The sequence below is a fragment of the Musa acuminata genome, chromosome BXJ1-7, assembly GCF_036884655.1.
Source record: "Musa acuminata AAA Group cultivar baxijiao chromosome BXJ1-7, Cavendish_Baxijiao_AAA, whole genome shotgun sequence".
Lineage (NCBI taxonomy): Eukaryota > Viridiplantae > Streptophyta > Magnoliopsida > Zingiberales > Musaceae > Musa > Musa acuminata.
In genome coordinates, this window is record NC_088333.1 from 11,825,766 (window position 1) to 11,842,725 (window position 16,960).

Below are 16,960 nucleotides of genomic sequence, written 5' to 3' on the forward strand. Positions count from 1 at the left end.
CAACACAAGCAAGCATTGGCCCGACTACTCTAACTCCACTCCCTTTTTGTCTTGTGCAAGCTCCCCCTTGCCTCCGTAATCGCAACCATAGCCATATTCTTCCTTGCTTGTAATCCTCTCCATCATGATTTTGTCGTTTATCGCTTGTGTTATAAACAAGGATAACGAGTGTAGGATGCACAGGGGTAGGTCCAACGGGATAGAGATGAGATAGTGAGGACAATGAGGGCTAGTAGTTGCTTATGCCATAGGTAAGAACAATAAGAGCGAGACTCAAATGGGTGGGTTCAAGGTTTGTGGAGGCAAGGGCGATGTAGGGCAGAGGTGACAACGATGGATCTAATAAAAATAAAAATAAAATGATATTTTTATGTAAGAAGGGGCTCAATAAGAATTTCTAGAAGTTCGGGCGCTTTACACAAATTTCTCTAAAATATAAAATTTTTAATAAAATTATCTTTATATATAAAAATATAAGGTGAATACTAAAAAAATCCTCTAACTTTGAAAACTTTTTATATAGCACTGAAACTTTAAAAAAATTCTCGTAGAAAATCTCTTATTTCTTAAATGATCTTTTTGCCCTTAGTTTTCGTCGGACTTATCATTACCTTCACCTTGTATCGCCTCTACGTCGTTCTTATCATGCTTAGCCAGGACCTTTATATAAGGGCAATCGTCATCTTTATGGGCATTGCTAATCTCACTAGATTGTATAAACCAAGCGACGACGGATAAGCACTCGTCTTCATCACTCAGGCTAAAGGCATACAAGGGTGGAGTTGATAGGGTCAATACAGATGATAATAAGTTTAACTGTCAAATTTTTTTAAAGTTAAGATACTCGGAGACCAGAGTTTGAATTTAATTTTAGAATTAACCCAAAAAATATTTTAAAGAAAATTATATATTGAGCTTAGGAAGGAGGCGAAAACGGCATTTAAAGCACAACAACCTCCTCGGCAGTTCATCCGCCTCACCTAAACCGCATCAATGCAAGCGAACCGGCCACCCATCGCCCCCTCCTAAGCTTCCCTTATTTAAGCCCTCCGATCTCACATCTCCGCTTCAATTCCTCCTCGCGACTCCACCTCTGGGAACCATGGCGGGCTTCCTCTCTACTCTCCGACGGATCTACCTCTCCCTCTACAACTGGACCGTCTTCGTCGGATGGTAAATCAAACTTCATTTTCTCGTTCCTTTGGTTGTTTTGGGGGGTGTGTTTGTGATTTATACTGGATGGGTTTGGATTGTTCTAGGTTTCAGGTCCTCTATTTCGCCGTGAAGGCTCTGAGAGAAGGCGGGCCTACGACGGTGTACGATTCGGTAGAGCGGCCGCTTCAGCTCGCGCAGACCGCTGCCGTCATGGAGGTTTTGCCATTTATCTTCGTAAAAATTTAATTTTTTTAGTGATTTTCTGTTCCTTCGTGTTGATCTAACTCATCTTTTTCTACCCCTACAGATTCTTCATGGCCTCGTAGGTGAGAACTAATTCATTTCCTTTGCTTACATCTCATTTTGATTGTTCTTTAAGAAAACAAGAGTTAAAATCTCTTTCCTCTTCCTTTGCTGTAGGATTGGTTAGATCTCCGGTCTCAGCAACTTTGCCACAAATTGGATCAAGATTATTTCTTACCTGGGGCGTCTTGTGGAGTTTTCCTGAGGTAATTATGTAGCTCATCTCAAAATTTATTTTCAATGAGACAGTGGTAAGACAGCTTAGTTTTATGGTTTTGCTTTAAACTGAAATTTGTAATTGGATTGCAGACAAGGACACATGTTCTCGTTAGCTCCCTGGTTATCAGCTGGTCTATTACTGAGGTAGTGATTTCTTTTAGTGTTAGCAGGTTTAATTTGTTGCATGGTTATATGGAAACTAATGATGCTCTTACTTCGTTTTCACCATTCATGGAAGCATTACAACATGCGTGTTGATTGAAACCAGTAGTTAGAAGCTATGAAGTTTTGAAGGGATCATGTGACGGTTAAAACCCATGAGCAAAATTTTCTTCGACAATTGGCATAGAATTTAATGTAGAAAACATAGTTGCAATGTTGTACTATTAAGTTATGCAATGCACCAAAGAAATATTTTTGGCTATCTTTTATAGTGCATGTGACATGGTGGTACAAGATTTTTGAATGATTGTAAACAAAATAAGGAAATTGACCTTATGGCATCCTTTTTCATTACTTAGGAGAACAAGGAACTAGGGGTAAAATGTGTTTTGGTTGCTTTTAGCAAGGTTGATATGTTGAATGTAAAATGCATTTTAGATTTGAGGTAAATGAGAATAATAATTGATTCAAGTGATTATTCCTTGTCACATAGGGATTGATAATTCCTTCTGGACAGGGATTGGCCTTATTTTCTATGTTATGACCTGCCAAGCCAAACCAAAGGTGTGCATTTCAATGCCAGTGTTGTTTTGCATGTTTGCACAAGCAGAGTGGATAGTGTAGTTTCGTTCGTTGTGACATTGTTCACAGAAGCTTGATTTATTCCATTGCTTTTTTGTTTACCTGCTTACCAGCTGAAGTTATCTATGTTTTATGCTTTTTAGAATAATCAGCTAGAAAATCTGATGGGTTTTGCACCTTGTATGTTATCCTGGTAATAAGAGTTGGTCCTTTAATATGGAGTGTCTGTCTGTTAGGGAACTTTGGAAGTTCATTTTGTAACAATCCTTCGGGATGGTAGAAGGGAGGCAGGATAAACCTAGGTTACCAGGCTAACTATAGTTTTAGTTATATATAATTTGCTTCTTTGGGTAAACAAGAGATCATTTGAAGGACAAGGTTAGCTTCTTGTATTTTCATCCTGATAACAGGTTTTGATCCTTCGAAATATGGAATATCCATGTCTTTTAGGGAACTTTGGAAAGTTCTTTAACAAATTTTCAGGGTGGCAGAAGGGAGGTAGGATAATACTAGGCCACCAGGCTAACTTTAGTTTGGCTTATATATAATTTTCTTCTTCGGGTAAACAAGAGAGCGTTTTGTCACGGACTTAGCTGGAATTGCCTAAGTTGTGAGGTACCCTTGCGGCAAAGTCACGTACTTAGCTGAAGTTGCTTAAGTCGTGAAGCACTCTTGCGTTAACTCCTCAGACTTAGCTACCTAAGTCATGAGGTGCCCTTGCGACATATGCGTCTGCAAAGGTTAAGCCTAGTTGTAATCTCGTACAGGTCTTGAAGGACTTGTAAAACAGAAAGTTGATTAGATTGAAAACGAGCGACGGACAAGTCCCGACGTCTCGCGAAGAGGGAAGCTTTACAAACAATTCAGCGAGCACCTTGATTGCAAGAGAGAAAAGAGAGGAAGGAGAAAACAAGGACTTTAGAAGGTAGAACGAACAATTCTAAGTCTACAAACGACTGTTCACCATGTGTCAGGCGCGAAAGCAAGTTCTCGTCAAGTTAACGTGTGAACTTGTGAAGATTGTTTAACGCCCGATAATATACCGAAGCCCCATCCAGCGTTGTGCCACCTAGGGTTTCCAGAGTGCTGAGATGGCTGACATTTTGGGTGCAGTTGCGGTTTGCAGAAAATAAGTCGTGGCACGCGAAAACGGAGCCATTTTAGGCAGTTCGGTTCGGTGCGACGAGCGGTCGCATTGCAGCGTTGCAAACTGTCGTTGCTTACATTTTCCAAGCAAAAACATATAAAACCAAGGCAAAACATGCTGCCATGTCTCTGTACAAGCATGCAAAAACGATGAACGGTTCGTTGAACGAAGTTGTTGCGGGTGCGCAATGACCGTTCGTGATATTCTCCCGCACTTAAACTGTCAACGCCCTCGTCGATGCTTGTTGGTAGTTGTTGATGACTGCTTCTTCATGTCGTAGGGCGCCTTCGGGCTCCTAACTGACTTCGGTTCGGGGAAGCTTTCTCCACTTCACGAAGTACTTGATCTACTATGCTCCATTAGGTAGATTTATCTTGCGATCTGCTAAAATGGTTTTAACTCGCTTCTCGTAGGATGCTCTGGTGGGGGGTAGCCGAGTTGGAACACTTCGGGAGGCATCTTGCGGATCTGAATGGTAGGCTTTCAAGTTGTTGGCGTGAAAAACATTATGAATTTTGAGCCATGTCGGCAGTTACAACTTGTAGGAGACGTTGCACACCTTATTAATAATTGAGAAGGACTCTTCATACTTGTGCACCAATCCTTTGTGTACTTTGTTCATAAAGAATTGGAGTGATGCTGGTTGGAGCTTTACCAATACCAAATCGCCGACTTTGAACTCTTGCGGTCGCCTTCCCAAGTCTACCCACTTCTTCATCTTTTTGGTTGCCTTCTTCAAGTAAGCCCGTGCAATATCTGCATTTCGATGACAGACTACTCCCAGTATACCCAATAGCCAATGTGTGAGGAGTTGACGGTTGTTGTCCTGTAATGATCTCGAAGGGGCTCTTGTTGGATGTAGAACTCTGCTGCAAGTTGTAGGAGAATTGGGCTATGTCCAACAGCTTCACATAATCTCGTTGATTGGTACTCACGTAGTGCTGAAGATATTGCTCAAGGAGCGAGTTTATCCTTTTGGTTTGACCATCCGTTTGAGGGTGGAGGCTTGTGGAGAAGTATAACTTAGACTCTAACAATTTGAATAACTCAGTCCAGAATCGTCTCAAGAACTGACCGTCTCGATCACTGATGATATTGTACGGGATTCCTCAATACTTTACCACATTCTTCATCATCAGCTTGGTCGTCTCCTCCACTGAACAGTGTAGGGGTGCAACAATGAAAGTTGTATACTTTTAAAATCGATCGACCACCACGAGTATCGATCCGAGTCCCCCTACTGCCGGCAAGCTTGATATGAAGTCCAAGGAAATGCTCTCCTACGACCTTTCTGTTATGGGCAACGACTCCAAAAGTCCTACTGGCTTTCGCTGGTCCACCTTATCTAGTTGACAAATAAGGCACGTTTGAACATATTCCTCCACATCAGTCCACATCTTCGACTAGTAGAAGGCCCTCTCCACGGGAGCTAAGGTTTTGTGAATACCCAGATGTTTAGCCCAAAGGGAATCGTGACACTCTCGTAAGAGTTCACGCCTCAAAATGTCTACTCGAGGAACATATACTCTATTCCCTTTTGTGTAAACGAGTCTTTTCTGGACCTTAAAATCGTCGTGCCTTGTCTTCTTTGATGAGCTGCATCAGAGTTACTGCTTGGGGATCATTGTACAGTCCATCCCTGATCCTGGAAAGGAAGTTGGAGTGCAACTGACTTTCTTGGCCTCTGCTCTCCAACTGTATGACATTCACTCGCTCCACTTTCCGGCTCAATGCATCGACCACGACATTTGTTTTTCCGGGCTTGTACTTCATTGTCATATCAAACTCAGTCAGGAAGTCCTGCCATCGTGCTTGCTTTGGGGAGAGTTTCTTTTGAGTTTGAAAATAGCTCAAAGCAATGTTGTCTGTCCTCAGCACAAATCGCGATCCAAGAAGGTAGTGCCGCCAAACTCGTAGATAGTGGACCACCGTTGTCATCTCCTTCTCGTGCATCGGATACCGTCGCTCGGTCTCGTTGAGCTTGCGGCTCTTGTAGGCCACCGGGTGACCCTCCTGCATGAGTACTCCCCCAATAGCAAAATCTGAAGCATCTGTGTGGACTTTGAAGGGCTCCCCATAGTTCGACAATTTGAGCACTGATTCTTCTAACACAGCAGCCTTTAGATCTTTGAATACAACTTCACATTTGTCGCACCATCTCCAAGGTTGCTCCTTCTTTAGCAACTTCGTCAGTGGAGTTGCGCGCTTCGAATATCGAGCTATGAAGCGTCGATAGTAGTTGATGAAACCAAAGAAGGATTTCAACTCCGACACCTTCTTTGGAGTTTGTCATTCCGCAACTGCTTGCACTTTTGATTTGTCTATCCGAATGGAACCATCACTGATTCAATATCCCAAGAATAAGATCTTCGTTTGAGCAAAGTAGCACTTCTCTCTTTTTACGAACAAAGTGTTCTCCTTAAGAATCTTGAAAATTGTTCGAAGATGCTCGACATGCTCCTCGAGCGTTTGGTTGTAGATGACGATATCGTCCAAGTAGACGACCACAAACTTATCTAAATACTCATTGAATAGTTGGTTTATAAGAGTGCAGAACGTGGCCATAGTGTTGGTTAAGCCGAAAGGCATCACCAAGAACTCAAACGCTCCATACTTGGTCATGTAGGCAGTCTTCGCTTCGTTGCCTTCAACAATGCGCACCTGCCAGTACCCCGACCGGAGGTCGAGTTTGGAGAAATACTTTGCTTTGCCCAATTGGTCAAACAAGTCCGCAATGAGTGGGATTATATACTTGTTCTTCACCGTCACTTTGTTGAGGGCTCGATAATCGATGCATAGTCGGAGGCTCCTATCTTGTTTTTTTTGGAAGAGAATTGGAGCTCCGAATGGTGCTTTGGAACTACGGATGAGACCACCGCTTAGCAGTTCATCTAACTGCTTTTTGAGCTCTGCCAGCTCTAGAGGGGACATGCGATAGGGTGGTCTCGTTGGAGGCTTCACTCTTGGCTCCAACTCGATATGATGATCCACGCCTCTGCGTGGCGGCAGAGTCTTCGGCAACTCAGGTGGCATAATGTCTGTGAACTCCTTCAGAACGTTTGCCACCACAACAGGTTCATGAATGGCCTCATCGTCGAGTGGCTCTAGCTTCACAGCAGCCATGAATGTTAATTCGCCTTTTCGTACCCCTTTCTTCAGTTGTAATGCCGATATCTATTGGTGGTCCCTGGTTTTTCTCCGAGAGACGAGAACCACACAGGGGTCGCCACCTCCCATCATATATAGGGAGTTTAGGAACGACATTGGCACCAACTTCGCTGCGTGCATAAACTCCATTCTAAGAATCACTTGGAAGTCATCCAATGGCCCCGCCATCATGTTCGTGCTCCCGCTCTATGTTCTGATCTTGATGGGGACTCCCTTTGTCAGCCCGAAGATCCGCTTGGCCTCCAAGTTCACCGCCTTCATCCGACTTGGGTTCTTCTCCAAGATCAGCCCAAGTCGCTTTGCTTCTCGATCGACAATAAAGTTGTCGGTACCGCCCGTGTCCACCATTGCACGGGTTGTTTGGTCATTGAGTTTAATGTCCACGTACATCAGCTCACTACTCCCTGCTTTGAATGGCTTTGCCTTCATATTCTCCCTCACTTGACCCCGCAATGGATTCAACAAATGCATTGCTCCCATTCGGGGACCTTGCGACTCCTCATCGTCGCTATTGAATTCTGAACTGCTTGAACTGAGGGCGACAACCTTACCCTTGTCTGATTTGGGGGGGTGGATTGAAGCTGAAAAAGCATTGAGTGCTTATTTCTGTGGGCACTCCCTCACCATGTGCGACCCTTCGCACAAGAAGCATATGTCAGGTTTTGGGGTCTTGCCTTTTGAGCTTGGCCCTTTATGGGAACTTTTCTTCCTTTGTTCGCCCCCGGGTTCCTTCCCTTAAGAATATTTTGGGGGGCGGTTTCCTAAAGATTGTTTCCTTTTTCCCGAGTCCTCTGAGGAAACAAAGTCGGTGAGCCTTTCTACGATCGCAATTGCCCCGATCACATCGGTGACATTCCTTTGATCCAGTTCATGTTGAGCCCACAGTTTTAGGCTATCGAGGAAGCTGAACAACTTATCCTTCTCGGACATGTCCTGTATATCCAGCATCAGTACAGAAAATTGCTTCACGTAGTCTCGAATGGAAGTACTTTGGCGGAGTTATCTCAACTTCCTCCTTGTGACGAACTCTGTGTTCTCGGGTAGGAACTGAGTTCTCAACTCCCGCTTCAAGTCCTCCTATGTGTCCACTCGATACCGACCTTGTTGGATCTCCTCCTAACGGGTTTGCCATCAAAGTTTTGCATCCTCATTCAGATATATGGTTACTATTGAAACTTTAGTATCTTCAGAATTAGGCCTTGTAGCTCCAAAGTTCTGTTCCATGTCAAATAAGAAATTCTCGAGCTCTTTTGCGTCCCTAGCACCACCATAGCAATGAGGCTCAGGTGTCCTCAGGTTTTGTGGCGACGCAACACAGGTGGTGTTCCCTTCCGCATTTAGTGCCCTTGTGAGAGTTGTCACTCTAGAAGTGAGTTCCTCCACGACTTCGTGCAAATGTTTCACGGAGTCTTTAGTATCGTCTGTCAATCGATCGACTAGGGCCTCAACCTTGTCGATTCGGGATTCAACTTCTTCTTGCGAGCTCTTTACCTCAAGAAGCCTTCGTTGGCCTTGGTAGAGTTCCTTCAAGCTCGCTTCAAGAACATCCAAGCGGGTTTCGGTCGCTGTGAGTCTTTCCTTATGACTCTTCTTCTCGGTTGGCACTCCAGATTGCGTCTCCTCTGCTCACGGAGAGTAGCCAATTTCTTGCTCATCATGTTCGCTGCCACGATCCTTCAAAACGGCTCCAACAACATGAGAGCGAGTTTGCACTTATAGCCCCCCACGGCTGCTTGGGGCAATGTTCCGGCTTGCCCCGTCTTGCTCGATTCGCCGCGATGCTTGGCCATGGCGAGATTGCGAAGTTTCTTCGCTGCTTGCTTGAATTGCTTGCCTGCTCTGATATCACAATGTCACGGACTTAGCTGGAATTGCGTAAGTCGTGAGGCACCCTTGCGACAAAGTCACGTACTTAGTTGAAGTTGCCTAAGTCGTGAAGCACCCTTGTGCCAACTCCTTGAACTTTGCTGGGATTGCCTAAGTCATGAGGCGCCCTTGCGACATATGCGTCTGTAAAGGTTCAGCCTAGTTGTAACCTCATATAGGTCCCGAAGGACCTGTAAAACAGAAAGTTGATTAGATTGAAAACGAACGACGGACAAGTCCCGACGTCTCGCGAAGAGGGAAGCTTTACAAACAATTCAGCGAGCACCTTGACTGTAGGAGAGGAAGGAGAAAACAATGACTTTAGAAGGTAGAACGAACAATTGCAAGTCCACAAACAACTACTCATCGGGTGCCGGGCGCGAAGGCAAGTTATCGTCAAGTTAATGTGCGAACTTGTGAAGATTGTTTAATGCCCGACAATATACCGAAGCCCCATCCAGCCCTGTGCCTCCTGGGGGGTTCCAGGGTGTTGAGATGGCTGACGTTTTGGGTGCAACTGCGGTTTGCAGAAAACAAGCTGTGGCACGTGAAAACAGAGCCATTTTGGAGCAGTTCGGCCCGGCATGGCGAGCGGTCGCACTGCAGCACTGCGAACTGTCGTTGCTTACATTTTCCAAGAAAAAACACACAAAACCAAGGCAAAACATGCTGCCATGTCTCTGTACAAGCATGTAAAAGCGACGAACGGTTCATTGAACAAAGTTGTTGTGGGTGCGCAATGACCGTTCGTGACAGTTTGGAGGAAATGATGTGCTTCTTGTATTTTCATCCGGTAATGTGAGTTGGTTCTTCAATATGGAATATCTGTGTCTGTTAGGGAACTTTGGAAAGTCATTCTTTAACAATCCTTCAGGATGCCATAAGGAAGGAAGGATAATACTAAGCTACCAGACTAACTTTGGTTTTGCTTGTACATAATTTGCTTCTTTGGGTAAAGTGTAAACATGAGAACATTTGGAGGAAAAGGTCAACCAGTGGCAAATGTGACAAGAGGGATGAAAACTTCAGCAAGCTTTCTAATCTAAAATAACTTTGGTTTTGCTTGTATATAATTTGCTTCTTTGAGTAAACATGAGAGCATTTGGAGGAAAAGGCCAACCAGTTGTGAACGTGATGAGGGATGAAAACTTCAACAAGCTTTCTAATCTAAAAGTTTGAGATTCTAATAATCGAAAAGAATGGTGCACCAGAATGCATTTCTGCTTTCTTGGAGTTTCACATCTTGGTAGTTTGGATGGCTGCTTCTTCTGTCAGTTAGCAGTCATCACTAACATAGTCATTGCCTTTAATCCTCTTCTTTGGTATTTGGTTCATCTTCTATAACAAGAGTTTTTTGTAGTGTGTGAGCATGTTGCATTGTTATTCCTAAACCAACTATGGCTTCACAACCAATCCTTCTCGTTTGGCATTACATGAACGTCATCATTATTCAGGCTGTTGAAAATATTCCTCTTACGAACCATAGGAATACAACTATTAAGTCAGTCTCTGAAGCCTAGATATTTGATGCACTATTTTGTCTATGTTCTGTAATTTTGCAGATTATTAGGTACTCCTTTTTTGGTATGAAAGAAGCACTTGGCTTTGCACCTTCCTGGCTGCTATGGCTTAGGTAAAGGTCACTCCAGACAATAGAACAATTGTCTTTTCTCCTCATGAAATTAAAATAAAGGTATTTTCTGCCTTCACTGTTTTATTTGGTTGTCATTTATTTTTGGCAGATACAGCACCTTCTTGATATTGTATCCAACTGGAATCACCAGTGAGGTTGGCCTCATATACATTGCTTTGCCCTATATTAAGGTAATTCAAATCAAGCATGTGTCATATAATGTTGTCGGTAGATTTGAGCTCTTTGTGATTTTTATTATTTTCTTTTAAATGTGTCATCTTGTTGAACTCTGTGTGCAATTGTGCAGGCATCTGAGAAGTACTGCATTAGGATGCCCAACAAATGGAACTTCTCTTTTGATTATTTCTATGCATCGATTCTTGCCCTTGCAATCTATGTCCCAGGCATGTTCCTCTGCATTTCTGTGTATCCTAGTCAAACTACTCACAGGCACAAACTTTGCTTTTCTGACTGGATAAAAGTATCTACAGGAAGTCCACACATGTACCAATATATGCTTGGGCAGCGGAAGAAGGCTCTCTCCAAGTCAAAGACAGCATAAGCCTGATCAAGCAGGGATGTAATAGTGTCCTTTCACCGACTTTCGGTTCATTGTAGCTGCAGTCTTTCTTCATGACACAAATTGATCTCTGGAGAATTGCTACGGGAAGTGCTGTCGATCCTTTAAATAAATACATTACCTTTCTTCTCGGTAGTGAATTTTTTTTTTATGTGTCTAGGTTAATTGTAAGAACCATATCCTTCATAAACTCCTGTCTGTTATTGTTGTAATTGCGACATCAGTATAGTTGGCAATCTCAAAGAACTCGTACTCATATGGAAACCACTAAAACACTTTACTTAATTGTCCGGTGGTTTGATGGTTTGCAGATATTACTTGTTCCTGCAGAAGTGTACTTAAGAGTCTGTTTGTTTATCAGCAGAATTGTTTGGTGAACTTTAGACAATTAAAGGCCTACAAGATTGCATATAAAAAGCAAGAAATCGACTCATGTGTCTCCATGATGGCACTTGCTTGTCATGTTTGATGTGGTGGAATGAGATGTTCATGTGAAATCTGAACTAGTGTTATCCAAGCACGACTCACCATTTGAACAAGGATGACAACATGAGCTTCAGTAGCCTGCAGAGGAAGTGGCACAGTGGTATGTACTCTCTGTTGCTTGAATCAACACAAGCAAGTGAGGTGATGGAAGATGCCATAGATGATGCATGGACGTGGAGCAAGTAACCAGAAGAGCTGGTGAGCCAGGCTCTCTTGATGAAGCTGGTGGAGTTGCCATGAAGGAGTCCAAGACTCAAATATGACAGCGGACACATGATCAGCCAGAGAGATGCCAGTGTTGCTTGCAGAGGAGTCCTACGGCATTTGTTTAACAGCATTGAACTGGGAAACCTTGATACTAACATTTCCTCAAATAAAATGTACCATGTGCTTGCTATCTATCTCCTGGAGTTGGCCATTGGGGTTCCCATAGGTCATTGCCTCTGTCTTGGGAATAATATCTTTATGGTGTACTGCATGCATGCTACTGTGTGATGGAAGCTATTAACACTACCCCTTCCCTTTCTGTCTAATGGTCCCTTTGGCGCTTGAGAGGCTGGTCATTGGTCCTTTGATTGTACACAGCTTCCATTTTTTTCTAGCATGGTGTTGTGTTTGTAAACACTGCTAAAATAATGTTGGTAACATATAATATATTTAAATAACTTGTTCAAGTCATTGTGCACTGCTCATACAATATAGTTTGAGAAAAGCAGGACTTCTATTCTGTGGCATCTGCTGCTTGTGTCAGATTTTTACTGCAGACCAAAACATGTGCTGCCATTACAACATGTTGGAGGTTTTGTTTCTGCTACATTAGTTCCTGGGAAAGTTACTAACATGGACGGACCAGTTGCTGTCTCAGGGACTTGGATCAATCAGAAGAAAGGAGCAGTCGAATTGCCTTTTCGGTGGTTGCAGCATTAACATTCCAAAGCTGATTACCAGGACAAAAGAGGCATTACCACCCCAGTGTGGGGGGGGGTGTTCTTGGAGTCTCAGGACTCATGGAGGATGGTGGTGAGGCCAAGCACCATGTTTATGGCCACTCTGTTCTGGTCCCTCCCAACAATGATCTAGTAAAGGAGACTTTGAGGTCATAACCTTTTTTGATTGAGACCTCAACTCAACAAAGTTTCAGATGGTTTATTTGTGAGTGCTCCACTGCAGGCACAGGTAAAGAAGCTAATCATGCAATTTGCCTGTTTACCTGCTCTACCCATTTGATCTCTACATGTGGAAGCTGTAGTTTCTGATTCTTGGTCCTTTTGTTCAGAAGAGATGCTGTTGGTGATTAGTCTGAAAAGAGTGCTAAAGATATATCTTTGAGAAGGAGAGAAGGAGGGTAACTATGTCACTGTCACCCCTCACCATCAACACACAAACGATTCATGTAATAGTGAAGGATCGAAGACTCTCAAGCATGACATCTGTCACCCAAATTGATGGTTTATTGTCTTATGCAGCTTCAGATTCAGACGAACGAGAACACAGAGAGAGAGAGAGAGAGAGAGAGCGAACTCCAACCTGTATGATAATGAGAGAGCAAGTGGTCCATTTGCTGCATTTTGATGCCAACTTGTCCTCTTTCTAAAGATCAACACCCACCTTTACCTAAGACTGAATCTGGAGATGAACACAGTGAGTGTTTAACCTCACCATATGCAATGATGAGAGAGGTGGCATTCTTTACCCTGTGTTCTTGACTTGTTGCTTGTGAGCTTCCTGTGCATGAAGCTATGGAGGAGGTTGTTCACAGTGAGGAAATCCACCATCAGTTGTCAGAGAAGCATGAGACTCTCACAAATGTAAGGCTTAAAACACTGATGCTGCCCATCCTCTTTTATCTTATTCAACTTGTCTGTCTCTTATAGGAATGGTATCTTTGATTATACCTCAAGCAGGAATCTCCTCCTAAACAATTCAACCAATGGGCTTTTTTGCTTTCTCCTGTTAGGGATGTTTTAAGGTCAATGATTCAGTGCCATGGAGCTGTCGCTCCTTGTTAGATTGCACCTGCAATGAAATTTTCATTAACAGCTTTTTTTTTTTTTTACTATTTATAATTTTATTTTAATTTTTTAATATTCATAAAACATGTCTATACAAATAAACATAAATATTTTCATCATCTTTTTATGCCTTTTTTATTTTTTCTATTCTCTCGATCAAGCTCTCATCTTTTTTTTTTTTTTTTTTACATAAATATATATATATTTTTTAATCTCAAAAGGTGAGTTAAAAGATGATGAACTATAAACAAAACGAACGACGATGAAATAGAGAGAAGCGACATCGATACAATTAGGGTTTCGACGGATATAATAAGAGGATGTGAGAATAAGGATACGACGGATAATTAAAAGATTATAAATAGTAAAATCATATTTTATTATTTTTATAAAAAATATTAATAGTAAAAAATTGACAATAACAAATTAGGGTTGCCAATAGCAAACTTCTTCCTCATCTCACTTGTTTAAAGGAAGTAATTTAGCCTAGATTGCAGATAAAAAAACATTTTTATTATGGAAACTATGTTTTAGATGAAAGATTCACTTATCATTATGGAAACTATGCTTATGATACATGATTAGCTTTCATATATAGATTCCTAAGCAATATTAGATACAGGTAAGTGATTTATTAGGATTAATCATGACATAAATGGCTATGTTTCAACTGATGTAAATACCAGTATAAGTGGCATGGGAAATTGCGCTCTCTTATCGGATGTGGCTCAGCGGGATCCGATCCATTTAAGGGGGTCATCTCTGGACTGATGAAAGAGAGGGGCCTCTGACAACACAAAACAAAAACAAAAACAAAAACAAAAACAAAACACAAAAGCTTGATGTTACCGTCAACTAACGGCCAAATCGGGGCTCATCCGGTGGAGGCCGCGTCCGTCGCGACGGCTTCTTAAACGGCGCCCCGTCACCGTTTGGCCTTCTACCTCGCTGCTCCCTCGTCCACCTCTCTTTCTCGTCCTCTCGTTTGTCATCCCTCGCGGATTACACCGCCCGCATGAAGACGGCGATCGTCGTAGAAGCTCCAAGGCTGTGCTATTCTTCCATCGTTTTAACCCTCTTCGTCTCTTTCGAGCTCCGAAAGGTAATCCTCTGAAGGAGATCCCACCCCAATCCGTTCTTTTCGTGGGTTAGAACAACGTTCGTTTGATCCATCTCTTTCTTGTTTTTGTGGGAGGAATTGGTTAATGGGATCTTTCTGGGGAGGAAGGGAAGGGAAGGGGAAGGAAGGAATTTGATTTGTTTGGTTGGGGGTTTGGCGGTGGGATTTATGGAATAGAATCGTGAGGGTGTTTTATGGGATGCTTCTGTTGGGTCTTGTGGATCTCCAACCACACCGGATAGATAGGAACGGAAGAGGCGAGGAGGTGATCAAGCGGAGGAAGAGACGGAGAGGGGCGAGGAAGACCACGCCATGGGCGAACCCATACTCACCACCCTGTCCATGGAAGATAATCACCACCGCCGCCACCACCCTCCCTCCACCCTCCTCTCCATGGACCCCGCTGGCTCGCTGGGGATCGCCGTCTCCGCCCGCGACGACTGCGACCATGAGCTCTCCATCATCCAGCAGCGCCAGCAGAGCGTCCTCTCCGGCCCGCCTGACATCAATCTCCCGCTCTCGGTCGACAGGTCCCCTCCGCAGCAGCCCTGGAACCCTGACGCTTTGGACATGTTGGACGTCGGTCTCGGGCCTCAGATCTATGACCCCGAACCGGTCCTCAACCTCCCCAAGGCCGGTGCCGTTGGTGGCGCCGCTGTGTCTCGCAAGTGCGCCAAACGAGGGGACAGCATATGGGGCGCGTGGTTCTTCTTCAACTTCTACTTCAAGCCCGTGCTTGCCGAGAAATCAAAGGGCAAGGTCGTCCGTGACGCAAATGGAGTCTCAGGATTCGACAAGTCCGACCTGCGGCTTGATGTGTTCCTTGTCCAGCATGACATGGAGAACATGTACATGTGGGCCTTCAAGGAGCGCCCGGAGAACGTGCTGGGGAAGATGCAGCTGCGGAGCTACATGAATGGGCACTCACGCCTAGGGGAGCCCCAGTTCCCTTTCAGTGTTGATAAGGGTTTTGTGCGTTCTCATCGGATGCAGAGGAAGCAATACAGGGGTCTGTCAAATCCACAGTGCGTCCATGGGATCGAAATTGTGAGGTTGCCGAACCTCTCTATGGTCTCAGAGGCCGATCGCAAGAAGTGGATGGAGCTCACTGGCAGAGACCAGAATTTCTTGATCCCACCTGAAGCCAGTGATTTTGAATCATGGAGGAATCTTCCAAGCACAGATTTTGAGCTGGAGAGACCTCCACCTCCTTCGAAGAGCGCATCACATCCCAGTTCAAGGAAATTGCCAAATGGGTCAGGTCTCAATCTGTCAACACAACCATCAAACCATGCAGGTGGAGATTGCATGGACCTTTCGCCCGTGTGCAGCAAACGCAGAAAGGATTTCTTTGCCCATGCGGTGAATGAGGATGGTTGTATGTCTGGCACTCCATATTTGGACAGACCTCAAGATATTGAAGTTCATCCAGCTGAACCATCATGGGTAAATGAGTTTACTGGTGTAATGAGGCATGCTTGTGGGCCAGTGACTGCTGCAAAGACAATATATGAGGATAAAGACGGATACTTGATCATGGTTAGCTTGCCTTTTTCTGATCAACAGCGGGTGAAGGTATCCTGGAAAAACAATCTCACACATGGGATAGTGAAGATATCATGTGTCAGTACTGCACGGATGCCTTACATAAAGCGACATGATAGAACATTCAAGCTGACTGATCGTTCTCCGGAGCATTGTCCTCCAGGGGAATTTGTGAGAGAAATACCACTAGCTACACGGATTCCCGAAGATGCTAAGCTGGAAGCTTACTATGACGAATCTGGAACTGTTTTGGAGATAATGGTCCCTAAACATAGCGTTGGACCCGAAGAACACGAGGTTCGTGTTTGTATGCGCCCTCCTCATCTCGGTGCTAATGAACTTTTGTTGACTTGATAGGCTGTGATTTTGTATGTATTGGTTGGTTGCCATGGTCAATTTTCCATTGATTACTAACTCTGAATCATAAAAAGGAAAATATGAAATGAAAGTTCATCCTTTCCATGTGTGCTTCTCATGGAACAATGAACTTTGTTTCATTGACTGACTGGTATTTTGTGATGTTCAGTCATGATATAAAGTGGGTTCAGTGGACGTTTGTTCACTTATGAAACACGGTAATGATTTTTTGGTACTTGTTTGATTTCTCCAGTTTATTTCGGTACAAGGATCAAAATTTTTTTCATATTGCCTGTGATGATTTTGTAGGCACAACTGCTGATTTGTAAAATTCATCAGTGTGTTGGCATATCAGCCCCATCAATTGTAGCTCTTTCGACAAAACAAACAAAAGCATTTTTGTAGTACAAATTGTTAAGATCAGTTTATGTTGGATATTTTCTTCTTATGTTATGTTTGTATAATTTTATGCAGTCTTAAAATGATGACCTATTAAAATTTCTGCTACTTTATGTTTCATTAAATTGACTCTTCTATATGTATTTCACTGGGGTGATTCCACATTTAATTGGCTTATTTCCTGATACAATGCTGCATTTGGGGGCAAGGATTGATGATGTAGCAC

General features: G+C 43.4%; 2 protein-coding genes across 2 annotated transcripts; both read left to right on the forward strand.

Annotated features, from left to right (window-relative positions):
* The first annotated feature begins 961 nt into the window (after window positions 1–961).
* Window positions 962–11,071, forward strand: LOC135678850 (very-long-chain (3R)-3-hydroxyacyl-CoA dehydratase PASTICCINO 2A-like). Its single transcript, XM_065192063.1, has 9 exons — window positions 962–1,173; window positions 1,260–1,371; window positions 1,463–1,481; window positions 1,576–1,664; window positions 1,768–1,821; window positions 10,165–10,235; window positions 10,345–10,426; window positions 10,543–10,643; window positions 10,731–11,071. The coding sequence occupies exons 1-9, from the start codon at window positions 1,103–1,105 to the stop codon at window positions 10,795–10,797; spliced, it is 666 nt and encodes a 221-aa protein (XP_065048135.1). The 5' UTR covers window positions 962–1,102; the 3' UTR covers window positions 10,798–11,071.
* A 3,177-nt stretch (window positions 11,072–14,248) lies between these two features.
* On the forward strand, window positions 14,249–16,621 carry LOC135678851 (uncharacterized). Its single transcript, XM_065192064.1, has one exon. It carries the CDS (start codon window positions 14,746–14,748, stop codon window positions 16,330–16,332), a length of 1,587 nt encoding a protein of 528 aa, XP_065048136.1. The 5' UTR covers window positions 14,249–14,745; the 3' UTR covers window positions 16,333–16,621.
* Window positions 16,622–16,960: the final 339 nt, after the last annotated feature.